Genomic DNA, 23,942 nt, shown 5'->3' on the forward strand with positions numbered 1-23,942 from the left:
AAGACATTGAACAGGGCTGGACCCAGCACTGAGCCCTGGGGGACCCCACTTGTCACTGGCCTCCAGCTGGATTTCTCTTTGTCTCTTCACCATCAGTGAGGGTAAATGACATAATCAGGAGCTGCTGGTGCAGCTCAGCAGGAAGCTGCCAGCACAGCATTGTGGCATGACCTCAGCCTTTCCTTCCCACAACAAGGGGGATGAGCTTCCGAGGGAGACCAACAGCAGAGAAGGCCCAATCCCCACAGCATGGCTCCTGCCAAAGCCTCCCCATCCCCACCATGACCCCTAAGGCCAGGGCAGACCCTACTGGCAACATGACATGGGTCAGGGCCCAGTTCCGCACACAGGTGACATCCACCTCTCCCGCCAAAGCTTTATTTACACTGCTGCTGCCAGGATGCAGCTGTTCACAAAACCAGAGAGAAACAGCACCCAGTTGGTGCCACTGAGCCTGGGTGGATGGCGGGGGGAGGAGGGGATGGAAGATGGGAATTGAGAGATAGGCACTTAGGACTCGCCAGCCTCAAACATCTTCTTCCTGCCCTCCATGCCGGACTTCTCCTCAATGTTCTTCCTCCAGTCACCAACATCGCGGAGGTCCTTCTCCTGGGGGAGGGATGAGCACGTGGATGTGAGCAGTGCCCCTTAGGTGAGAACCCACCCAGGCAGAGCCCTTCACCCTCCATACATGGAAAATTCCACGTCAGCTAGAGGAACTCAATTCCACCCACACTGTACACCTTTTGGGGCTGCACCCTATTTTTTCAGCATCATGGGTGTCAGAGGAACAGGAAGAACAACATTATGGAGAAAGGCTCGCCTTCAACCCTCTCTATCACACAGGGAGGTGTGAGCCCCCCAAAATGGGGGTAAATTCCTGCATGGGCACAGGGGAAAGTAAAGGGGTACCTTCTCAGTGTCCTCCTTCTTGACTTGCTTCAGGTTGGCTCGGAGGTCCATGCAGACCTTGTGCTTGGAGCCCAGCAGGGCCCGCAGCATCGCATCAGCAGACATGCGCACCCTGCGCAGAGGAGGCCTCTTGAACTTGCCCCGCAGGTCAAAGAGCTTCTGGCTCAGGTCTTCCAGCTGCAGGGGAACAAAATGAGGTGGGGCAGAGAGAAAGCAGGATGTGAGTTTGGTGAGACAGACCCAAGTAGCACAGGGAGGCATAAAGGATGGGCTGGAGACTCCACTGAAGGATTGTACTGGGAAAACTCACCTCCTTGTTAGTCTTCTGTAGCTTCACCTCTGTGTCATACCTCTCCTCATCCACTGACTCTATCTTGGCATGAAGCTTTTTGCACAATTCCTGGGAGGAAATGCAGGGAGGGATGTTGACTGCTAGGAACCATGCATGTGACTCCTCTCTCCTGATCACGCTGGCTCTGAAAGGCCTCACTCCAGAAGAACAGATGGGATCAAGACCAGACAGCAAAGAGTGGCTTGCAGGCCAGCTTCACACAAATGCTGCCTTAACACACCATTAGAAATACAGCTTTCCTGCCAGCCAGAGCCCTTTTTGCTTTGCAGAGAGACATCAGCTCCTCCTCAAGCTAATTCTACATCCAGCCAGCACCAGGGCACCCATAGGTGAGAAGAGGGTCAAGATGAGGCCAATTTAGATCCACCAGGCTGCCTAAGGGAGCCAAATCCTTTCTGCTCTGGAACAGTGAAAGCATTAAAGAAGTCTTTACCTGAAGTTCCTGCATGGATCCTGGGAGTGACAGAGGAGGGCAGTGCTCTGCCAGGTAGTTTTGCTTTTCCACTTCTTTAGCAGCCGCTTCTTTTTCTATTTCAGTGGCAGCAAGCTGGAGCATAGCACTCTGGAAGGTGGCAGGAGGATGGTCAGCACGGGGTGGAGGAAATTGAGGAGGACTGAGGGGGGTTGACAAGGGAAGGAGAGCCCTGGTGGAGAGGCAGCTTGAGGAACACCCCATCAATACCAATATCTCCAGGTGAGGGATGCTGGTGCAGATCCAGTAAGGAGTTGGGAAGGGTGTCAGGGTCCCCCACATTGCGCATCATAGCCTTTTCCAGGAGGTACGGTGCTCAGAGCTGGCTAACTCAGCACAGGAGATGGGATGGTAGGGACACACCTCACCCAGCCCCAGCAATGCCACATACCTTCAGGTGCTGCCGACGGGCCGTGGCTGCCCTCCTTTTTTTCTGCAAGTGGGAGGAACGAGAGAAAAGCAGGTTATCAGCCACCCCTTCCCCTTTCTGTTCCCCTTCCCCATGCAACTCTATAGTCTGCTGAGGACCTGCAGCCCTGCTAGAGAGCTGGATTCAGCCAGGATGGAAAGCTTGGCACACAGCTGGTCTCCAAATCAGTGGCACTCAAAGAATAGGCTCCCTGCTGAACCCAGCTTTGCCAACCTCGGGTAGCTAAAACCTACAAAGTGCCTCAAGAAAAGATAATGAGGTGATGATCTTGAAGATACGCATCTAAAATACAGCTTCAAACGTGGCTTCTTGGGACTTCTAGCCTTTTCTTTCATTTCCTCTTCACTCAGATATGTGTTTTGCTTTTCACTCAAGCTAACAGCCCTGCTGTTCCTGGGCACTCAGGAGCTGTGGGATGTCTTTCTGAGCAGTCCATGGGACACCCAGTAAGAAGGACAGCCCCATAGGTGCAAACACGAAGGTTGTGTAATTTCTTGGAGCTGAAAAGCCCCAGCAGCCAAGGGGGTTCATCACAGCTGAAGGACAGACATGACTAAAGGGTCTGCAGGACTGGAGGCTTCTCTGGCCAGAGAGGTAAAGGGCCATGAGGCTGCAGCTGCAACACGCAAGCCAGCTCTCTCTTCCCTGGAATGCCAGGTGAGAAATAATGTGGGGAGCCTGGAAGACCAAACCTACCCTTCTGTACCAGTGATGTGCTGGAAGATCAGCAGCAGGCCTCCTATTTATAAAAGAAGCCACAGCTTTGATGTGCTGCTGCATTGCAGCTGTTTCTTCAGCATTTTGCCCAGAAGACCAATCAACACTAAAAGCGGCTGGGCCAGGGGAAATGCACCCAAACATCTGATATCCTATGGTGGGAGAGTACAAAGTAGCATTTAGGGGTGTGTGCTGCATAGAGAAGGAAGTTGATATGGATCTGCAGAGCATAATGTAATAAAATCTGCTGTATTTTGCATATTTAAATGGTGCTAAGGCCCTCCTGACAGGGCTGGAGGGCTCTGAAGAGAGAAGGCATTCAACTCAGAGATGCAGTGTGCCATTAACCAGAAGGATTTTGTTTGTATTAATCTGGGCATGGGCCACAACAGAGCAGATTCCTTGAGCACTGTTAGCCCAGAGCTTATTCGCCATCTGAAAACTGGTACCTTAGCAAAGAGTGCCCTCCCAGCCTTTTCCAGGGCACTGCATTTGATGGGGAATAAAAGCATCAGCACCATACTGTTTCTGTGTCCCTGAAATACTCTCTTCTCTCAATGAAGACAAGCTTGAATTTGTGTTTCGTACACATAGGGAGGTGCCAAGCAGACACGAAGGATGAAGCAACTTGCTAAGAGGAAATGCAGAGTGACAAAGCCTCTCACAAGCCTCCCACAACTTCCCCTGTGTTTCCCCAGACACCACCAAGCTTTAAGCCCAGTCCCACTTTGGGTCTGCCAGAAGCCAGGAAGCATTTGCTTATGGATGCAACCTCTAGCCTGCTGGCGTTCCCCTGGATCCAGGACTCCCAGGATAAGCTTTGAGAAGCAGTTTAACAGTGGATAGAAAATAAGGTGCTAAGTATGGGGAAAGACAAGAGGATGCTAGGCGAAGGGCTGGGTTCTGGATGGGTGATGGAGGAGAGGTGGCTCTGGACCACCTCCTTCTCAGTACCATCTCGTGGCTAGCTGGGGAAGCAAGGAAAATAGGATAAAAGCATCTAACTTCAAGCCATGAGGCAGAAAAGACCTTCAAAAGGGATTTTTCTTCTCCCTTCCATCTTTAGCAGGAGGAATCGGCAAGAAAGCCTTGCCATGAACCATTCTCTCCGCTCCCTCCAGCCAGCAGCTACTTTTCCTAAGGAGGAATAGTGAAGCCAGGATTGACACCAAGAGCATAGCTAAAGGAAAAACCCCAGCAAGAAACACTTACCTCTTCACTGTTCAGGAAGAGCAGATGGACAAGGAAGGGAAGGAAGGAAAAAGGAGAAAGGGGAGAAAATGGCAGTTAGCATCCTAATTAGAATCAAGCAGAAGAATGTTAACAAGTGCAAAAAGTTGGCAGTTGAACAAAAGTGTTTAAATGCCAACAACATATTGAGACAGAAAATTGAGAACTTACTCAGACATCTTGCTTTAGATAGTTTTGAGCCTGCAATGAAAAGGAAAAAAAAAAAAAAAAGAAGGTTCACAATTATTCATGCTGATAGTGACTTTCTTGGGTTTAAAAACAAAGTAAGATTCTTCTAGGGGAAAAAAAAATAAAATAAAAAAGAGGAACAGGTTTGCTCATATTTCAAAACTTCTCCAAATATTTGTTATATAGGGAACCAGACTGTAGTTTGTGGACAAGAGTTAAACACGTGCTTAAATGCCACACAGACCACAGCATCAGGGAACTTCTGGACCAGACCAGAAGAAAAAGAGAGCTTTGTCACTGTAAATCCTGCAGGTATGTCTCCTGTTTGACACCCAGGAAACCATTTTATGCAGTGAAGGAAGAAGAGGAAAAAGCTATTTTCAATTTACTGCTTCACTTTGGCATGTAGTCTTGCCCTACTTCATGAACAAGAAATACCCCAAAGCCTGCAGAAGGTTGGCAGTGACCCCAGGTGACGAGGAAGGATTTTAGAGGATGATGCTGCCAGTATTTGCATTCATTGCATAGGGCAGGGGAGCCTGTTGCAGCAACACAAATGATGTTGAACAGGGTTGAAAGTTGGTGTGAAATTGGTAAGGGCACAAACAGTTTTTCCTTACAATTCCGTGCATTTTCTTTAATGGGAAATTTTACAGGTACAACGCAGCATCTTAGGGAACAGATGGAAGAGCATGTTTGTTTTGCTGCAAATTATTTCCCCATAAATAGAATTTTTCTTTTCTAACAGAGCAATACCTCCTGCTTATACCTCCTAATGAAAGGATGCAGAAGTGTCACCAGAGCCCAAACTAAGCTAGTCCTTTGTAGAGCAGGCAAGTCCCGGAAACACAGCCATCAGCAGACCTGGGAGGCTCTGTCAGGAGGTGAAGCTTTAACGGGGGGCTCATGCCCAAGGGCAGAGGCGCAGCTTGCAGGGCCAAGGAAACTTTATCCTGGAAAATGTGCAGGCCCATCACATTACTTCAGGGAGGAGGGGGGGGAAAGTGCTTCTAAAAATGGTCAGGGAGCTGCAGAAGGAGCTGCAGCTGTCTCCTCAGATGGCAGCCTTTCTCTGGTGCCAGCCCCCATGACTCAGGGAGGTCAGGGTGATATGAAGCAAAAGCCACCACAGGTGGCTGGGCTACAGCTGAGGGACCGGGTGGTCGAGAAACGCCAGCTATTTTTACTTACATCCCTGCCCTGTGTGCACAGGCACCCACTTCAGCAGCAGTGATGCTGAGGAAGCAAAGGGACAACCCCAGGCTGCGGCTTGCTGCCTGCAACGTGGGCTTTAAATTACCTGTTCTGAGGGAAACACAGAGTAAATTTGGGTGTTGCTCCCTATGCCCATGCCCTGTGCCCACCACCAAGGGTGTTTTGGGGGACAAAGGCACTGCAAGGACCAGCTTGGGAACTGGAGGAAGGGATATAAGTAGGCAACATCAGCCAGTTACTGCAGGCAAGGATCCCACATCCTAAAGCTAGGGGGGGGTCGGCATTAGAGAGTCTATGGCTCCACTTGCATTTGCCGCTCAAGTCAGAGAGCAGAATCAACCAAGGGAGAGGAAAGCATGAAACCAAAGAGAAAGAAGGTCCCGGAAAAGACAGAGGGAATCTTTCCAATGCACGGGCCCTCTCCAACAGGCAAATGACGGAGAAGGTTTTATTAGCACCTCTGATTCTCCCAGGAGGTCACTTCCACCTGGTATTTACCTCCCTAAAAATCAGCTGAGTGAACCTGCTCCCCCATCACTCCCTAAGAGCAAGCTGGGTCACTTAAGACACATGCAAAATGGCTCACCCGAGTCTGGAGGAGAAAATCAGGGAGTCCCGCTGGCCGGACAGGATGGACTGGTGAGCTGCAGGCAGCTGGCTGACTAAGGAGGTATAAAAGGGCTTCTCGGGTGGCTCAGTAGAAAATCCACCTTCTCTTTAAGGGCATGGAGACCTTCTCAGACCAATGAAGTGCTAGAGTCCCTTGTGCACCTCCCTTGGCTGGGGCAGGCCAGGCAGGCAGGCTCAGAGGAGAGTGCAGACAGGGACGGAGGGGTGGGGAAGGGGAAGACGTCTTCTACCCATGGAGTGGGCAAACAGAGCCACCTGGGTGGAGCCCAGGAGGTTCCTTTCCTCGGGAGTGCTGAGGAGGGAGCCTTCCTCCCCCTCTTCCTCACACCAACCGGCAACATTAGATATGGCTTAAAGGTTGTGGGGAACCCAAGCTCCCTGCACACGGCTATCCATCTGCAAGGCTTCTAATACAATTTCCAACTGGAGACACAGAGTGGCTTATCCATGGACAAGGACATGGCCCTGTTTGTGTCCAAGGGCTTGGAAGCAGCTCTGTCTTTTAGAAAAGAAGAGGGGAAATAGCCTGCACCCCCGAATCCACTGCTGACAGCACATGCAAGAGTAATCCCTGAACCAGCCACCTATCGCTAGTATTCTCTTTTAACCTCACTTACCCCATGAGAAATATCAGCAGCTCATCCCTGTATGAAATATTTCAACACAACTAATGTTTTTTTAAAAAACAAACCTGTGGAGCCACTGCGGGAAGTTCCAACTGTCAGCAGCACAGGTAGAGGAAAAGACAGCAGAGCATGGGGGAAGAGCCCTACACTGTCAGCAGGAATGGTAATCCCCACTGTCGGATGCCCCAGACTTAAATCCCCGCGGGTCCAAAGGAGAGCCAGGTGGAAATGTAGCTGGAAATACTCACCAGCCCTGCTCACAGCACATGTAGAGTGTGTATGTGTGTGTGTGCCTTCCTCCTCCAACCCAGGAGGTCCCTCCCCTTTCAGCTGGACTTTCTTAGGCTGATTCAGACATGGCCTTTGCAATATTTTCCAGGCATCTCTAGGATGTTATATAGGCAGTGGCAAATCTGCAGCTGCAGGCTTCCTGTTTCACCACCTTTAGCATTGTGCAAGTTATGCTGCAGAAGCCAATGAAGGAAAATCAAATCCTTGAGATGGTGCTGGTATCTTGCAGGGTTTTGTTCCTGTAGCAGGTGGAGGAGGGAGAAACCCCTAGTGTGGGAAAGGCTGGGTCCACTCAGGATTTGTCTCTCTGAAGGGGTAGGTGGTTTGGGTAGTGAACATCTTGGTGTCAATGTATGCTGTCCTGTGGATCTGAGCTACCTCCTTGCAAATCCACCATGACACTCCTGGAAATGCACAGCAAAGGTGCAGTTCAGCAGAGGTCTTGGCTGGTTTTGCCCCTATCTGGACTCCCATGCATCAGCTGTGGGCCAGCACCCAGCAAAGGAACAGGGCTTGGGAAGAGCTGTAATGAGGATCAGCATGATCCAGCTCTCCTCCCCATCCACCTACTGCACATCTCTGTCTCCTGGATGGTGCGCTCTAATGGAGACATGGGTCTTCAGTTCCAGGCAGACACAGAAAACACTGAAGTTAAATTCCAGCATCTTCTGCCCCTCAGGAGCATCCATCATTGCAGCCACTGAGGAAGATTCACTGGTAGAGGCAACACTGCACCCAGCACCCATCTCGCATCTGGTCTTTAGCAAAAAGTGGACAGTTTGGTAAGGGGAAAGTCTGCTTATCCCAGATAAAGCCAGTTTCTCAGAAAATGGAAAAACAGAGACCCAAGCATGCACATTTGTAGACCACAGCCACCCTCAACAGCCAACAGCCAAAATCACCCATTCAGGGCTAACTTAGCTGCTTCACTTCTCTCTTCATTGCTAACTCCATAAGATATGTTTGACTCTACAGTTAAAGTAGCTCTTTACTATTCATCCCAGGGTTTCTACAACCATTTTCATTAGCTCCCTATGCAGCTACACACATATTGGCCACTGCTGGCCCATCAGTCCTCCAGAGAGCAGCTCAGGTCTTGGTGGAGGGATCAAAGCTGCAGGAGTTATCCATTAAAAAATTCCCCATATCCAAGGAGTTTCCTTCAGTTCCATGAAATGAAGGCTGTGTGAACCTCCTGGAGCACAGACATGCAGCACAGCAAAAGAGATTTGTTTTGAGTTCAAGGGTTTGGTTATTACCTTCTGATAGGGAAGTGTTAGCCTGAAATAGCTGAATAAAGAAGTTCAAAAAAATAAATCCCATGAGCAGAATTTTGGCTAACAGATGTGTTTGCAGGATACAGGAGGAGTGGATGGGGAGGTGTGGTAATAGGGTGAGCAGAAAGCTGAGCCTCCGAGTCTGCATAAGTCTTTCCCTGCAGCTGCCTTGCAAAGAGCTTAATCTGTAAGGCAACTCTCACAGAAAAAAGGCCCCAGACCTAGGCCCTCAAGAGGAAGAAACTCAGTGAGGACCAGAAAGAAGAGAGAAACAAAATCATCCCAAAGTTAGGAGCTATCGTTAACATTAACAAAGACAGAGGATTACAAAGGAAGTATTGTGTTTGAGTGATGATTGAACAAATTCCTTGTAGAAAATTCAAGGAAGATATCAGGAAACTCCTGGCAAGTCCCTCAGAGAGGTGCTCAGCTCCGTGACTATGAAGTATGAGTTGGGATATTGCACAGGAACCTGGAATGGACACACTATTTGCAGTCGAACACCCTTCCTGCAGAGCAGATGACCTTGTTCCCTTCCCTCGTTCCCCTCCACTTGTGCTAGAGGAATGTGCCGTGGGTATGGCCTAGCATTCCCAGAGCACTTTCCCCATCCCACAAGGCCTGTCAGAAGGAAGACCTGGCACATATGTACAGGAGGTTCTGCATTCTTCAGAGACACTCACGTGTGGCAGTTCTGGGCCATGCACCTCCAGGGAAGCACCACGTGTTGGAAGGACTAGGCTGAGGGATCCATGCAAGCAGTCCCTCATGGCAATTTCCTATACCCTTATACCTTGCCTCCTCTCCAACATTCTACAAGCATCAAGTGGACAGGCCCTATGGAGTGACATGACACCAGATGACACTATATCTTATTTCTTTTAGCAGAAAAACAAGCCTTCTGCTTAGCGGCAATTTTGGTAAAAGCTCAGGCAGGACAGCTGACTGCCCTTTGCTTTCCCAAAATCACATCAGACCAAAGCAAAGCACATGGCTCCCATTCTACCCAGGATATTCTCTCTCCCCACACTACCCCTAAAAGAGCTCCCCACACCGCAATCCTGCTGCTGACACCAGCCTCTAGGAACTGCTATAAAAGAAAGCAGGAAGAACCGTTGCTGTTGCATCTTGTGTCAGTGCTGTCCTAGATATTCCACGGCTACAGTTACCTCACTCACCCACGAGATGGAGATAAGTCTTTTGGCTTTTCCTTTTAAGAGTTGCTGCCAAACAACACAGCCACCCTGTCCATTTACCTCCATGCCATCTTCCTTGATGGGGATTGCTTCAGGCACATGATTTTGACACCGACAGGCTGAAGGGACATCTCCAAATCCACCAGCAGATCCTGATGACATTCGTGGACATTCAGCGGGTTCTCTGCCCTAACAAACTCATAGGCTGCCAGCAGGCTAGTGCTGTGCTTGACCATTAGGTACTGAAAGACAAAAGCAGTACCTAGAGAGTAACCAACCCTGCAGTGGATGAGGACAAACTTCCCTTTCTCCAGCAAGGCTTCAATGCACTCATTGATGTCCTCGAAGTGAGGCTGCCCACTTCATGACAATCCCCATAGAGCAGAGCCCAGATTTTGACCCTGAGACATGACCAGCTGTGCCTGAACCCTCTTTGTTGGCAGGTGCAGAGGGATGACACTCAGGCTGCCATCGCTGGGCAGGCTGCTCATGTCAATGATGTTGTCAGTGCTGCTTGTGCACAGTGCCACAGCATAGGTGACATTGATGTTCCCTAGGCATATGCAATCAGTTAACCAAGCAATGATGGGTCCTGCAAAGGGGAAGGATGCAGGTTCCCCTGATTTTGGACCAGTATGTGGGGTTTTGGTCCCACTGCCTCTGAAGGATTTCTTGGAGCTGGCAAAGGGTAGCGGGCTGGAATAGGGCTCGGAGCCCCACAACAGAGGTGAGAAGAAGGAGAAGAATCTGGGGAGCTTGGCATTGGAAGGCAAATATGGTGGTCAAGAAGCACAGGTGGGACGGCATCCATGGGCACAGAAAGGGATGTCTGCACCAGAGAACCTGTGCTGTGGGCTGCCCCTCTGCTCTCAGCCTCTCCATTTGCAAAAAAAAAAAGGACTTGTGAGACCATGGAAACTCATCCTTCCAGATGCACCAGTAAGGAAACACAAGCTGGCAGCTGGCTTTGCTCATGGCAGCACTTGGAGACACCAGAGGCCTTGCAGATCATCAGCCCAAATACCTAGCCATCCTGTTCCACAGGGACAGGCACAAATGCACCATAAAGGCTCACTTGGACCTACAGACCACTCCACCACTCATGAAGTGCTGGGCTGGTAGAGCAGCTACCCTCTTCTGATAATGGCACTAAGCAGCATGGCCAATGTGTCCTGCCAGGCTGCAGGGCTCCAGACACCACATCCCCACCCTTCTTTTCATGTGCTTCATTTTTACTCATCACTGAGTTTGGACAAGAGCTTGTAAGAATAGAACAACTCCGTACAGACATACACAATTACTCACGCGCAGGTGTTTTAGTATAAACAATGATCTTGAAGTGAAACAGGGCATTTTAATGATTTCCTCCATTGCAGAGGAATATTCTTCAGAATGGGCTGCTGGCGGGGTTTTCAACTCATTGAAAGCTGGAGCCAGGAGGAAGCATGGTATTTCAAACTGAAAATACAAGAGGGGTGAAGAGTAACTGGAGGGAGTGGGCAAACAACAGAAAACCCCTCTAGATGAAGCCTGTTCTGACTACAGTGGCACCTGGGGGCCTCAGTCTCCAGCAACAGGGAGGCGGTGTTCATAGCCAGGGTTAGGATTGCTCAATTCCCAGCTCAGCGCTGTGCACGGATCTTGCACCTCACAGGACCTTTACCCACTTCCACCCAGGACGCTTGGACTAGAAGGTGCCTGAGATCCTGCCACAGACTGGCTCTTTCTCTACTGCCACAGGCTGAGTTGGCAGGCCCTCTGAAAAGCCAACATGCAACACCTCTGCCCAGTGCTGGTCCATGCCCAGGACTCCAGCAGGTGTTAAGTCCAGGAGATGATCCCTCCAACATTCCCATTGAGCCTGCCTCTGGGTAGTATTATCTCAGTGACCTCAGACATAATCACAAATCTCCATGTGTCTGTGGTTTCTCAAACCCTGCTAAAGAACAGGACATGACCCGGATTGTGTCAGGAGAACAGGCTGAGATCCCTGTGTGCTCAAATGAGTACAGTTGCAATGTGTCTCCACTCTCAAAAGGTGTCTTATGCTCCTTATGCCAAGATACAGCAGTGGGAACACTGTGTTACACACCAAAAACCCAAAAAAAACCCCAAAAACAACCCCCTCCAAACTAAAAAAAACTAACAAACAAACAATAATAACCCCTCAAAACAAAAAAAAAATGATAGAGCACAAAATCTTTCTTTCCCCAATGTCAGTGATTAAGTGATTGTCCTACTAACCAATGGCCGCTTAGGGAATGATTATCCAGTAATCACCCATTTTAAGATCACTGGCTTTTTGCAAGACCCCAGACACCACGCTGTATATAAAAAAACTATCAGACCCTTGCAGCCTCACCTACCTGCAAAATCGCGAGAGAACCATTGGAGAAGACAGATGCAAGGAGATGGGCCTCTGGAAGGAACTGGAGGTGCTTTGCAATCAGGCCTGGGAAAGGAGGCGATGAGCTCAGATTATGAGAAGGCTGAACCAGGAAAACTCATCATCCAACCCAGTCAGCGTCTCTCAACAACATCTCCTGTGCCACTTACTTCAGAGTGTATCATCTGAGACAAGTTTTCCCATATGGAACTAGACCTGAGTTTAGCTCATAGTCAAAAGTCAGGGGTGGTGTGGGATAAATGTAACCAAAGCAAAGAGACCTTCAGCTGGGTCTGTTTCTGGCTTTTGCAGATGTGAACATGTGCTTTGTCACATCCAGAGTGAAGTTCCTGAACACATCAAGGCAAAGTTTTTTAACTGGACTATCTAAAGTGATGTGCTTCATGCCAAATTTCAGGCTCCAATGTCAAAATTGCTCTGACTTCTATGTAAGTTGAGAGGAAAATGCTCTCAATCCAGGGCAAACACAGATGCCAACTGCACAGAAGCCTCTACCTGAGCCAGCCACCTTCTTCACAGGTGATGGGAAGAAATACCTCTTCCAAGGGTACATTTTTTCTCATCTTAGAATCATTCACAACTTGAAGTGCCTGCTTCACACAGAAGGCTTATTACCCCCAGTTAACTGACTTGGATGGGAATATCTGCAAAGTCCGTACTTATGAGCTGGGTAATGAAGCACTCATTTGCAAACCAACCATCTTCCTAGACACTGCTCACAGGACTTGACATATAGGTCGGCATGTTTGCAGGTCAAGGCCTCATTTCAGCTCAGCTGAACTCTTATTCCTGATTGAGTTTGTGCTTGTTTCTGCTCAAATTGAACTGCATTAAGAGCCCACAGAGGTTTCATCACTTCTGCATGAAGTTAGCAAAGCCAGTTGAGAAATCCCATCCTGCTGACACGCAATAAGTTATCATAGATGGGAATGCGTTCACCTGCAAAGCCAATCTTTGGGGGATATTTTTTGCCTGGCAGCACAGGAGCAATGAAGTCCTTGTGCTGTTTCTCCCCTGGCTCCATGTGTAATGTGGAGAAATGGCAGGTTTAGAGTTTTTAGGTCTGCCCACAAAGTTCAAATGGAAAGAGCCATCGGTGAGTATCCCATGCATCCATTATCACTGCTGTTCCTTGGACTGTTTGGGGCAGGAGGCTGCTATGTCACAAGGGCCTGGGCTCCAAAGAGCAAGCAGCACACCGCACGGCTGCAGGTGGGGAGGATGGCTGCAGCCCAAGCTGTATCTCTTCCTCTAATGCAGCCAGGAAATCATAGAATCACCAGGTTGGAAGAGACCCACTGGATCATCAAGTCCAACGATTCCTATCAAACACTAAACCATGCCCCTCAGTGCCTCGTCCACCCATCCCTTAAACACCTCCAGGGAAGGTGACTCAACCACCTCCCTGGGCAGCCTGTTCCAGTGCCCAATAGACCAGCTTTCTTGCCATCTGCCTTGCAACCTTGGCAGCAGGCGGTGACCCTTGTGTGGGGTCCCTGGGCTGGTGCTGGGACCCCCGCTTCTTTGCAAAAGCCGCAATCAAAAGTAAACCAGCTTCTCACTTTGCCTCTGGGTTTTGAGCCTGGAGGCATTCTGGTCGCATATATTTTTTTTCCTCCCTCCCTGCAGCCTCAAAGCATAAAAACGTGCTCTGAAAGAAAAAGCTGCAAGCCTGCATTAGATTCTGCAAATGCAGGAGCTAGGACTTTTAAAAAGAAACGGTTGCATGGCAAAGTACACATTTCATCATAAAATTGTGAGACATAATGATGCTAGTTATCAAATATTTATAAAACGGTCACGCTTGCTCCTTGTGAGAAAAGCTTAGATACTCCTTAGCTTTTAAAAACTGTGAGACAGGCCAAAAAATCTGTGGCTGGAGGACAGCCAGAGCATACACAGGCTGAACGATGACAGCCTATAATCATTTTTGTCTCACAGCAGATGACTGGCAGCAAGCAAGTATAAGGCTCAGCCTTCTCCTGGTGTGCCTCTCCTGTTTGGTTTCCTGAAGTGCAGGGACAAATATCATAAAAATCACTGAACGAGAGAGAGGAATATCATAAAAATCACTGAAGGAGAGTCCCTCCCAAATGGGAGTGACTTCTGGAGGTCAGAAGTCCTGGATCTGGATGCAAGTAATTGAGATTATGGATCTTAATAGCAAACATCCAAATTTTCAGTACTTCTTGTCTCCTTTAATAGACCTCTGCCTGGCCCAAGCCCCACATTTTGCCTTGCCACCAGCCTGAAAAGCTGATAATTAAATGCAGAGAGACTGTCCCTTGCACCAAGCAGAGGAACAAATTCCCCATTTGCTGCCCAGGCACCACAGACTGTGCAGACTGGCTTTGAATGTCCCCTTTTGCTCCCCTTAACCCACCAGCAAAGCCCCCTTTGCCCCTGTGGTGCAGGAATAGGTATGGGCTGGCTCCTGCCACCTGGAAAAATCTACCTGGACACCCCAGTATCACCACACAGGTGCCAACCACCTCTGCAGTTATGGGAACAGGCTTGCAACACAGCATCACTGCTTTCTCTCCCTTTCGCGCATGTGTTCCATCTCCAGAAAAAGAAATCTTTGCTGGTGAGGCTCTAATGGGGGCCACAGATCAGATAACACAGACACCCAGCTCACAGGGGAGCACATACTTGCCCTGCCGTCTAGATGCAGAGGGAGGAATCCAGCACAGACACAAGCTGAGAAGTTGGTTTCCCTCTCCTTTAACTTCTCTTCTTGTTGCACCTTCCACCAGGGAATCATCCTGCTCTGGGCCCTCCAAATACAAGAGGAGCGTTGGTCGGCCAGGAGATGATTTGAGATCTAGCTTTGTTGAATGGGGGCAACTGGCCTTGCCAGAGCCACAGGGAGGTGAAAAGGAGATGTTTTCACACGATACAGGGTCATCTTCCTTCCAATGAAGGGGCTCCCAAGCAGACAGCATTCACTTTGGGTACAATAAACTACAAAATGAAGCCTAGCTCCACTAACCCTGCTTCAAACAGCTGCCAGCAAGATCAAAAAGGATCCTACCAGATAAGGAGAGTGTTCAAATCCTTGTTGAAAAAGCATGAAGCTGATTGAGAGGGAAAAGTAATGATGGAGGAAGTAGCTGTCTTGGCAGTGCATTAAAAACTTGAGCTGGGTGGAGATCATCCACACCTGTTCACCTCTCCCTCTTGAGCAAACAAATCAGTTGGTGGAGTTTTACAGCACCAAGGCTCAGTCCAGGCTGCCTGGAGCTGGCCCAGCTGGGCACTCGCTCTCAGGTCTCCAGCTTCCCCAGAAAAAGTATCACAGTCTTCCCTCACCAGCTCTGCTCACCCAGGACTGTGCCAGTGGTCTGGGCTCTGAGCAGGGCCCAAGCTGGAGAGGGGACTGGTGGGCACTGGTATTGCTGGTAATGTTTCACAAGTAAGGGATGCTCCTATACTTTTGCCAGCTGCATTCATTTTGGGAATAATATGTGCATGCTTTTCTGCCTGGCTCCGTAAATTATGCAGTGAATCTCAAGGCCACTGCTTCAAAAAAAGGGGCTGGAAAAAACACACACTCACGCACAAATAAGGAATGTCTGTTCTAAACACCTCCAAAAGCCCTTCCAGGTCCTACACGGCCCTAAATCAACATACAGCATCACCAAAAAACAACCTAGCAATGTATTTGGGACACCAAACCCGATTCAGAGTAGGGGGTTTTTCTGCGTAGAACATTTCAGTCTGGTTTAGGGCTGAAACTGAAGGTTGAGACTTTAAAGCATCCCTTTACAAGTCTTTTCTCAGGTGACTGATTTCCTCCTTCATCTCATTAATGCTGCCAGCAGATGCCATTTCCTTAGCAGAAGCCACACTCCATTTGCTACAGCCATCTCAAAACTACCCTGTCATTTCTTCCCTCCTCACAGTCATGGCAAACCTGAAAAATATTTATGAAGAAGCTTTTTAAAGTTAGGCCCAGGTCATTAATCTCTATCAAGAGTTTTCATAATCTTCCTCAGCTTCACCGTGTTTGGTTGACTCTCGGATGGTTACTCTGTGGAGAGCTGGGTAATTGCAGATTAGCTGCTTTTCAATATTAATGACTCTTTATTAATGCTCAGGGCTCTCTCCGCTCCAGAAACTGGGCAGTATCTATTATTGTTATACTTTCCTTTTGCCTTTTGGGCTGAAATACAATGATAGAAGCTTAAATCTTCCATGTACTATAGCTGTTTTTTAACAGAAAAATTTCGAGGCAGGGGCAATTCCCTACTGCAGACAAGTGCAGCAAGATTCTTCCTGCAGATGGCTGAGAGGAGCTGCTAACAAGCCACCACAAACCGCAGTGTACTCAAGGACAGGTAAGGACAGTGGCACCTCTCCGATGTCCTCATCCTTCTAGAATCATAGGATCATAGAATGCTTTGAGTTGGAAGGGACCTTTACAGGTCGTCTAGTCCAACCTTCCTGCAGGAACAGGGACAACTTTAACTAGATCGGGTTGCTCAGAGTCCCATGCAACCCGCCGTTGAATATTTCAAGGGTTGGTCTCTCCACTACTTCACCAGCCAACTTGTTTTAGGAGGGATCTTTACTTATGTAGCCTCTCTCCCAGTGCCCCATGAAGCACAGCACAATATGTGGCCACAAAAAAAAATCCTAGCTCACATGAAACGTGCACAGAAGTGAGAGGGGAGCTGCAACCCAGCCTTCACCAGGTTAGTGTGATCTGATCATCGCATGGAAGTGAGAGCTTCAGCCCCTACACCCTAGCAGCACCTCCAGGTTCCAGGTGTGCAAACCTTGCTCCATCAGTACAGTAGAAACACAAGGAGGGATGAAACCAACGCTGCTGCCTCATCTGCATGGTCTGTGGGAATAGTCGCTGGTGAGTCCCAAACTTTGTGTCATATCTTGGGGTGCACAAGTTAGCATGGGTTAGGAACAGGCTGAGCAAAGTTGTGTGGACAACCAGTGGCTGATTTTGCTGTCTCATTTAGCGTTTAGCCAGGACACAGAGCACGTTTATCATAGAGGCACTAAACAGCTAGTCCTCTAACTTCACCACCTTCCTTGCCAGCCTATCCTCTTTCTCTCCACTCAAGACCCTTAGTGTGCTTCAAGATCTTAGTCTTATTTAAATGCTCTAACAGGATACATAAAGCCTTCCCAAGAACTCGTCTCTTGCCGAGTTACTCACAACCAAAGAAACTGCCCACCCCAGGCTGCCATTAATCCCCTGCTTTAAAAATACCAGTGGACTCGGTGTTTTCGCATGAGCTTGAAACTGTGTATTTGCCCCTCTGGCCCATGAGTGGCTGGGATGAGTCAGCTCCTGTGCCCACGCCATCTCCTCTAGCATTCTCTGCTCCCCATCCAGCCTTTGCCCTGGAGTGCAATGCTGCTGTGCTCCGAGCATTGTACAGGGCATGAGCTGCACCAGCATCCAAATCATCTCTCCACCAAAGAGAGCTCCTAGTCCCCTCTTTGCTGACACTGAGCTGGAATCAACACATGTAGATGCTGCTGAGCAGAAGCCCCTGACTCCTCTGCAAATCCTCCATCCTGCCTCCTGAGTGGAGGAGGAGACCCCTACTATCTGGGGTGCAGAGGCAGCTTGAGGTGGGACTTCAGCCCCAGGGCTTTGTCAACCACATCTGGGGGGTGCAGAGGCAGCTTGAGGTGGGACTTCAGCCCCAGGGCTTTGTCAACCACATCTGGGGGCTGCAGGCTGTGCCACTGGGCGAGGGGCCGGCGTGGGTTGGACAGCATGTCAGACCAGTGCCGCAGCTGGTTGCCTGTGGCCCGGCAGCCCAGGAAGAGTTTGCCAATGGGCTCATTCTTGGTCACTTTGTCATGGTCCCAGACGGAGATGACCACATCCACATTCTATGGAGAGGACACACAAGAAAGAGGGTCAGTGGAAGGGGTCTCAATGCAGGGGACCCACTCAGTCCTGGGTACTACAGTGAAACCCACCTGGATCTGATTGAAAGGCACCTCAAAAACAAACATCTCATTGAAGTAAGGGTTTAAGGTGTTTTTCTTCACACTTGTCATCTTCTTCTTCCATTTCTTCCTGTTCAGGATGAGATGCACCTTGACAAAAGGATCTGAGGAGAGAAAAGACATGGCTGGCACAAGTGACAATCTTTGGCTGAGAAGCTCAGTCACAAAACAGCTTCCCTAGGCCATTACCAAGCAGAGTACAGCCTTCCACCTGACACTCTTCATAGTGAGCATCTACCTCTCTTCCCCTTGCCGAACACCCTAGAGCTCAACCTATCCCTTCTTCCTCCTGCCACAAGCTCCCTGTACCATAACACCTCCTGGGAGATGCCTCCAGGTCTGCCCAAAGCTGGAGTATCTGTTCCAGGGAAGGCTGGGAACTGGCCATGGTCTGGGTATGATGGTGGCAAGAGGAAGCAGGTTGCAACACCAAGAGCTTTCAAGGCTTTGCATCTCTTAGTGCCATCATTAAGGCCTGGGCAGGAGTAGGGAGATCTGAGCATGAGCAGCCCCTGCTAACCTGAGAGCCCATGGGAGTCCATCTGCTTCAGCTTCCTGGCTTCCAGGATGAGTACTGTGAGCTTGCTGGTGCTGGGGACATAGCGCAGGGAGAAGCAGATCTCACCCAGCTGTTCTTCCTGATGGAGAGATACTAGTGATGAGCACTGGACAGAGGAGACAGCTCACCTGCAACTGGAGAACAGGCTGGTCCTGAGTTTCCTGGGTATTCTCCCCCCCTCCACGCTTGCTCTTAAGGGCCAGCTTCTTGAGGTGGTGGCAAGCAAAGAGACAGCACACCCCTCTTGGCAGTTTACCACCCGCCAGGACCAACCTCCACTTTACTGGCCACTGACAGGTCGCTCCACTGTTCGATGACGTGCTGCAGGCTGACACTGGCCAGGGGCAGCCGGACCTCGCCAATGATGTCATGCTTGGCAAAGCGGTTGAAGTCATAGATCTGCATCACCAGTGTGGATTCAGGCACCTCTGCTTGGGCTACCTGCAGGGGAAGACCCAAGAGCCCGGATTCACTCCTCAGTGGCAGCCCTACCTCAAGGGACAGGGAGGTCTTTCTCTATGGTGCTTCTCCATCCCATCTACAAAGACATCTCCCTGCTTGGACAGGTTTTGCCCACGGAGCAGTGCTCATGCAACGCTCTTGATGGGACCAAAAAGCAATCATCAGCTATAGCCTTCTACCTGGAAAGTGAAGCTCTCGTTGAAGATGGGGTTCAAGGTTTTGCGGTAAACCTTGGTCTCATACTTCTTCTTCATATCGGATGTCAGGTAGACAATCACATATGGATCAGATGTGCCGCCACTGTCCATAGCCTTCAGCTCAGCTGCTTGCTTCACACCAACTTTCAGCTTAAAAGGAGTGATGCACAAGGTCACTAGGTGGAGAAAGATGGGGCCAGACAACCTCTATGCCACATGGGTATAAAAAGCAGCAGGCTGTGGGCAGGGGGACAGGGTTAAGGGGGTATGGTCCACCTCAGTGGGCTGCAAAGAGGGATCAAGCCTTTTCCCTTCTGTGCCGTGGCCATGAGCAACCCCACCTCCTGCATGCGGAAGTTGTACTCCAGGGAGTACTGCAGCTTTCCCCGACCCATCTGCTCCATGCCCCGTTCCAGGTCCTCCATCTCAGGCTGGACCTGCAGCAGAGGACAGTACTATCATAAGGACATGCTCAGTCACATCCCTGGCCATGCCATGCTCCCATCACCCCTGGGATCAGGCAGTGTAGCAGCAAACCTTCAAGGAGGAAGGAGGTGGGGGAGAGGGAAAAGCAAGGACCTACGAGGCTGGCTGTGGTGGAGCTGCTGACAGCATGCAAGCTGACTCTTTCCTTCTTCTTGTGTTTCTTCTTGCCACAGCAGCACCTGATCATGCAGATGAGGAAGAGGAGGAGGAGAACGGCCACTGCCACAACCACGGCAATGAGTGCCCATTTGGGTACTGGAGTGATGTTTGGGGAGCAGAGGTGGACAGTAGAGTTAAAACCAAGCAAAAACATATAGAGTATATTTTAATCCTTTCCTGGTGCTTCAGCATTAAGGAGTGGTACTCTCGAAATTGCCCCTATAATCCTGGACAGGCCCCATGCAGTGAGGCTGTGGCTGAAGATCATTCCCCAAACAGAAAGCAAGGATGCCCTGTGCTCCCAAAGCACCGTGGTACCACTCTGGAGCATCCCTAACCTGATGGACCCCACTTGAAAAGGGATTTGGAGGGAGAAAGAAGTGGATACACAGAGTCCAGGAGCCCCACCCTGGATAATGCTGCCTGAGAGAGCAGGGCAAGCACTGCCATACTCACATGGGATCCGGCTAAGCCAGCCATCCAGGAAGCCTGGCTGAGCCGTGGTGGCGATGGCCATGGGGCTGCTGGCAAGTGGGGAGGCTGTTGCCCTGCCTTTCCCGGCTGCGACCGCCATGGCCAAGGCGGGGTGACCTGGGGATGCACGAAAAATTAGCAGCACTACTTTCCAGTAGGGCATGTGCTGTGGTGGCCCAGGACTCTATTAAAAACAAACACAATTAAAAGATAGAGCACAGTGTAAGCATTTAGGGCTTGGCCACTTTGGCAATGAAGTGTGAAATGAAGCAGGAGGGAGCCACAGACAGGGAGGGCTGTGTGCCAGCAGGGCCCTTCAGCTCCTCCCTGGCCAGACAGTGTGAACCGAAGGTTTTGCTCTATCCCAGCCAAGGCCAACCATTAACTAATACTCTTTTTCAGCTATTTCCCCCACTCTTACAGGGCTGAGGAGTGGGACCAGATTCTCCTGGGGTCGTAGCAGGGCTGGTGCCTACATTGCAGGTGGCAGTAGTGCCACCAGGCTCAGATCATGCTGGCTCAGGAAGCCCAAACAGTGCACATGGCAATGCTGACGCAGCTTAAGGGAAGGCTTCAAATTCAAAGCAGAATGATTTTTCACTACTGCTCTCCCCAGAGCAAGGCTCTTATTCTAGCATGAACACTTCCTCATAGCCAAAACCTCCTTCTTGTCCCATTTCGGGTGACAAGCAGTAGGAGGAAAGGTGTGCCAGGAGCTAGGCTGCATGATGAGCGGGTCTGCAGCCATCACAGCACTGGTGGCACTCAGCCCTGGTGCCATAACTGAGGCTGGCAGGTATGTGCCTGTTTGCCTTAGCTGCCCTAGCCGTCTGCCCTGTGTGTGAAAAGGTCCCTGCTCAAGCAGTCAACATCACCTCACTCTGGCTGCACTCTGCCCACATTCTGACCACCCCCAAGAGCTCCTTGCACAGGGATCCTCCTGGGGAGAAACCACCTCTCTGCTTCCCTCCGCTGGGCCTGCGAAGGCAGAAAAAGCCTTTAATTTTTCCAGCAGCAGTCTTTACTGCATGCAGGCACAAGCCTGAAGTGACATAAGAATTGTTGTCGTCCCTGTGGCATCATGTCTAGGACAATGAGGTCCCAGTTAAATGACTTGTCCAGAGCCACATGGGACGTCTGTGCCACTGGACAGTCAACCTCCACTTGCAGCTGCCCCACCAGTAACCTTAACGGTTCGATTTTTCTGTCTCTACACACGGAAATTGGTGGTCGGTGATATTTAGGAGGTGACTGGTTGTGGGGGGACACAACAGCATGGGCTAGCAGGCACCCACTCAGCACAGAATTAGGTGTCTGAGCAATTTTCCTCTGCCAGACCCCATGGACTGTGTCACATTAGTCTGACATTGGCCGTGGTTTAAAAAAAACCCTCATCCCAGCCCACGAGGTGACCTCAGCCACTGTTCTGGGGACAATGGGGACAACCCTGCTGTGGTCCAGGAGAGGCAGCATCTCTGCTCCTGGAAAGGGGGCTGGAGGAACCTTGCTTTTCATTCCCACCCTGTGCTGACCAGTCTCCCAAAACCAGACTTACCGATTTGTCTCTTTCCCAGCCTCAGTCTCCCTTCAGTGCTGTGCAGGTTCTGGTCCCAGCCACCACATGTGGCAGGGGCATGCTGTGAGGTGAGGCGAGGCGAGACCCCACCAGGCACGGAGCTGAGGGTGCAGCAGGGATGACGGCTGCACAGCCGAAACAGGAAAGTCTGCTTTGCCAGCCCAGGAACCAAGAGGCCCCAGCAACTGTCAGCTCCACCTCACCACTGACCCAAGCAGTGCTCATGCAGGCGAAAAGCCAGCAGGGAACTCCCTGCTGGACCAGGAAGCAAAACCTGCCCTCCTGCCTGCAAGAAGCTGGTGGGCGTCAGCTCTCCAGCACTGTGGCCCAGCAAAATCGCTTCTCCATTAACACTGCAGCGATGCTGGCCTGGAACATGTGGCTGCAGGCACTTAGTGAAAGGAGATGGATGCTTGCGAAGGAATGGGTACATGGCTGCATCGATTCCTGGTGAGCTCTGCATTTGGGGACCACAACTCATTGGCCCACTGGGGCGTGTGGTGGTTTCATTCATCATGTGAGGTCCTGGGAAATGCATGTGGCAGTGGGGATGTATGGGGATGCTCCACTCCAAAGCAGCAGGGAGGACACACAAGATGAGTAGACACCGCTTGGGTGGCTCCATCCCCCAGTGCCAACAGAAGCAGCACTGGGCTCAGAGCCAGGGATGATTTCACTGGCATCCCTGTCACATTAAATTTATGCTTGCACACTTCTTCCCTTGTTGCCAATTCAGCAAAATCAGCCCCCAAACCCACTTTGTCACCATGGAAATTTGGGGCAGTGCCTGAAGCAAAGTGTGACACTGCCAGCACTCAGTGGCTGATGTGGACACAGGGGGAGTGGCACAAGAAACCATACCTGTCCCAGTTCTTCCCAGCCACCCCGGCTCACTGGTCCTGCCAGTTTCTCACATGACCAAACCAGGTGCCTAGCCATGGCAGAGGTGCCAGGGCAGCCCCTTGGCCACCCAAAACATGACCCCACTTCCACGTATCCTATACTCCTGCTGCTCAGAGAAGCAACATCTCCAGGAGCAGGAAATGCTGCAGGAATGATGCTGCAGCAAACCTCTGGGAGGGAAAGACGGATGCCAAAACACTTTTTTGCTCTAAACTGGCAATTCTGGAGGTTTCACGGGAGAAATGCATAAGGAGGACAGGGAAAAGGGGACATGCTCAGTAAAATCAGTAAGGGAAAGGGGATTTGCATACACATGCTGAAAGGTAAGCACATCAGTAATCTTTTTGACAGTCTGTTTGCTAGAGACAAGAATCTCAGTGAAGCCAAGGTGTGCAAGACTCCGGTTGCAGCCCACACTTTGGGAGATTTGGCAATGTTGGTGATAATCTGGTGCCACACAGAGGGACAGCTGCATGACCTTAATGGAGATAAGTTTTGTCTCCCTTGGCAGGAGCCAGCGTGGAAGCTCTGCTGCTCTGGGCCATCTTCCAGTGTCTGGGCAGGGACGTGCACTGGCTGGGCAAGGGAAAAGCAGCAGGATGGTAGCTACTCCTGTGTCAAGACTTGCCCTCCTCCTCCCACCCCACTCCCAGAATCTCTTGTGCCAAAGGGGGATGTTGGAATATCCCAGCAGCATAAACCTTGCAGGGCTGGGTGCTGTACAACCCACCCAGAAAAAAACAGGATCCCAGACCAAAGATCACCCCTGCTCAGCACAGCGTGTGAGAGGCAGCATTTAGAAAAGAAGGGAGAAGGGACCCAAAAACATTACAGTAAAATTTCAAATGTGGTGAGCCTCTAATGCACCCTGCCTGTTGGAACATTCTACAGAGAACTAGGCCTGGATGCTGTGAGATTGTTTAATACTGAACAACTCTAACAAGGCCTTGAAACAGAGAGCCAAAAGATAAACAGGGGCCCGTTGGGAGGAATGTAGTGGCTACTTCTGTGGGAACAAGCACCAGCTGAAAGAAAAACAATTGAAAAGAACTGTCAACATAGTTTAGTATAACTTGGTTTCTTAGCATGTGCAGTAGTTGAGCCAATAATACGTTAGTAATAGCCTTATGGACAGCTACCTTTAACCAATAATACACTGTAGATACCCTCGTGGGCACCCAGTTATGTAACCGA

At 50.2% G+C, this 23,942-nt stretch overlaps 2 protein-coding genes and 1 long non-coding RNA gene across 3 annotated transcripts; all 3 read right to left on the reverse strand.

Annotated features, from left to right (window-relative positions):
• Window positions 1–362: 362 nt before the first annotated feature.
• On the reverse strand, window positions 363–2,226 carry TNNI2 (troponin I2, fast skeletal type). The gene is made up of 5 exons (XM_069857742.1): window positions 2,128–2,226; window positions 1,698–1,826; window positions 1,223–1,312; window positions 913–1,089; window positions 363–609 (listed from the first exon to the last, which is right to left on the reverse strand). The coding sequence occupies exons 2-5, from the start codon at window positions 1,818–1,820 to the stop codon at window positions 511–513; spliced, it is 489 nt and encodes a 162-aa protein (XP_069713843.1). The 5' UTR covers window positions 1,821–1,826; window positions 2,128–2,226; the 3' UTR covers window positions 363–510.
• Window positions 2,227–4,279: 2,053 nt separating this feature from the next.
• On the reverse strand, window positions 4,280–6,384 carry LOC138721089 (uncharacterized). Its single transcript, XR_011337509.1, has 2 exons — window positions 6,104–6,384; window positions 4,280–4,314 (listed from the first exon to the last, which is right to left on the reverse strand). It is a non-coding gene; the product is annotated as an uncharacterized lncRNA (long non-coding RNA).
• An 11,134-nt stretch (window positions 6,385–17,518) lies between these two features.
• SYT8 (synaptotagmin 8) lies at window positions 17,519–21,960 on the reverse strand. The gene is made up of 9 exons (XM_069857025.1): window positions 21,825–21,960; window positions 20,252–20,386; window positions 19,734–19,891; window positions 19,492–19,587; window positions 19,133–19,300; window positions 18,765–18,932; window positions 18,453–18,570; window positions 17,903–18,036; window positions 17,519–17,812 (listed from the first exon to the last, which is right to left on the reverse strand). The coding sequence occupies exons 2-9, from the start codon at window positions 20,367–20,369 to the stop codon at window positions 17,519–17,521; spliced, it is 1,254 nt and encodes a 417-aa protein (XP_069713126.1). The 5' UTR covers window positions 20,370–20,386; window positions 21,825–21,960.
• Window positions 21,961–23,942: the final 1,982 nt, after the last annotated feature.

The sequence above is a fragment of the Phaenicophaeus curvirostris genome, chromosome 5, assembly GCF_032191515.1.
Source record: "Phaenicophaeus curvirostris isolate KB17595 chromosome 5, BPBGC_Pcur_1.0, whole genome shotgun sequence".
Classification (NCBI taxonomy): domain Eukaryota; kingdom Metazoa; phylum Chordata; class Aves; order Cuculiformes; family Cuculidae; genus Phaenicophaeus; species Phaenicophaeus curvirostris.

What these genes read in the sequence shown, in the direction of transcription:
- TNNI2 (XM_069857742.1), bottom strand. Translation starts at nt 1,820, where the DNA reads ATGCTCCAGCTTGCTGCCACTGAAATAGAAAAAGAAGCGGCTGCTAAA. An exon ending in GATCCATGCAGGAACTTCAG is followed by an intron (nt 1,313 to 1,697) that starts GTAAAGACTTCT and finishes ATTTCCTCCCAG; the next exon opens with GAATTGTGCAAAAAGCTTCA. An exon ending in AGAAGGAGGACACTGAGAAG is followed by an intron (nt 610 to 912) that starts GTACCCCTTTAC and finishes TCCCTCCCCCAG; the next exon opens with GAGAAGGACCTCCGCGATGT.
- SYT8 (XM_069857025.1), bottom strand. Translation starts at nt 20,369, where the DNA reads ATGGCGGTCGCAGCCGGGAAAGGCAGGGCAACAGCCTCCCCACTTGCC. An exon ending in CTGGCTTAGCCGGATCCCAT is followed by an intron (nt 19,892 to 20,251) that starts GTGAGTATGGCA and finishes ACATCACTCCAG; the next exon opens with TACCCAAATGGGCACTCATT. An exon ending in CAGTGGCCAGTAAAGTGGAG is followed by an intron (nt 18,571 to 18,764) that starts GTTGGTCCTGGC and finishes TCTCTCCATCAG; the next exon opens with GAAGAACAGCTGGGTGAGAT.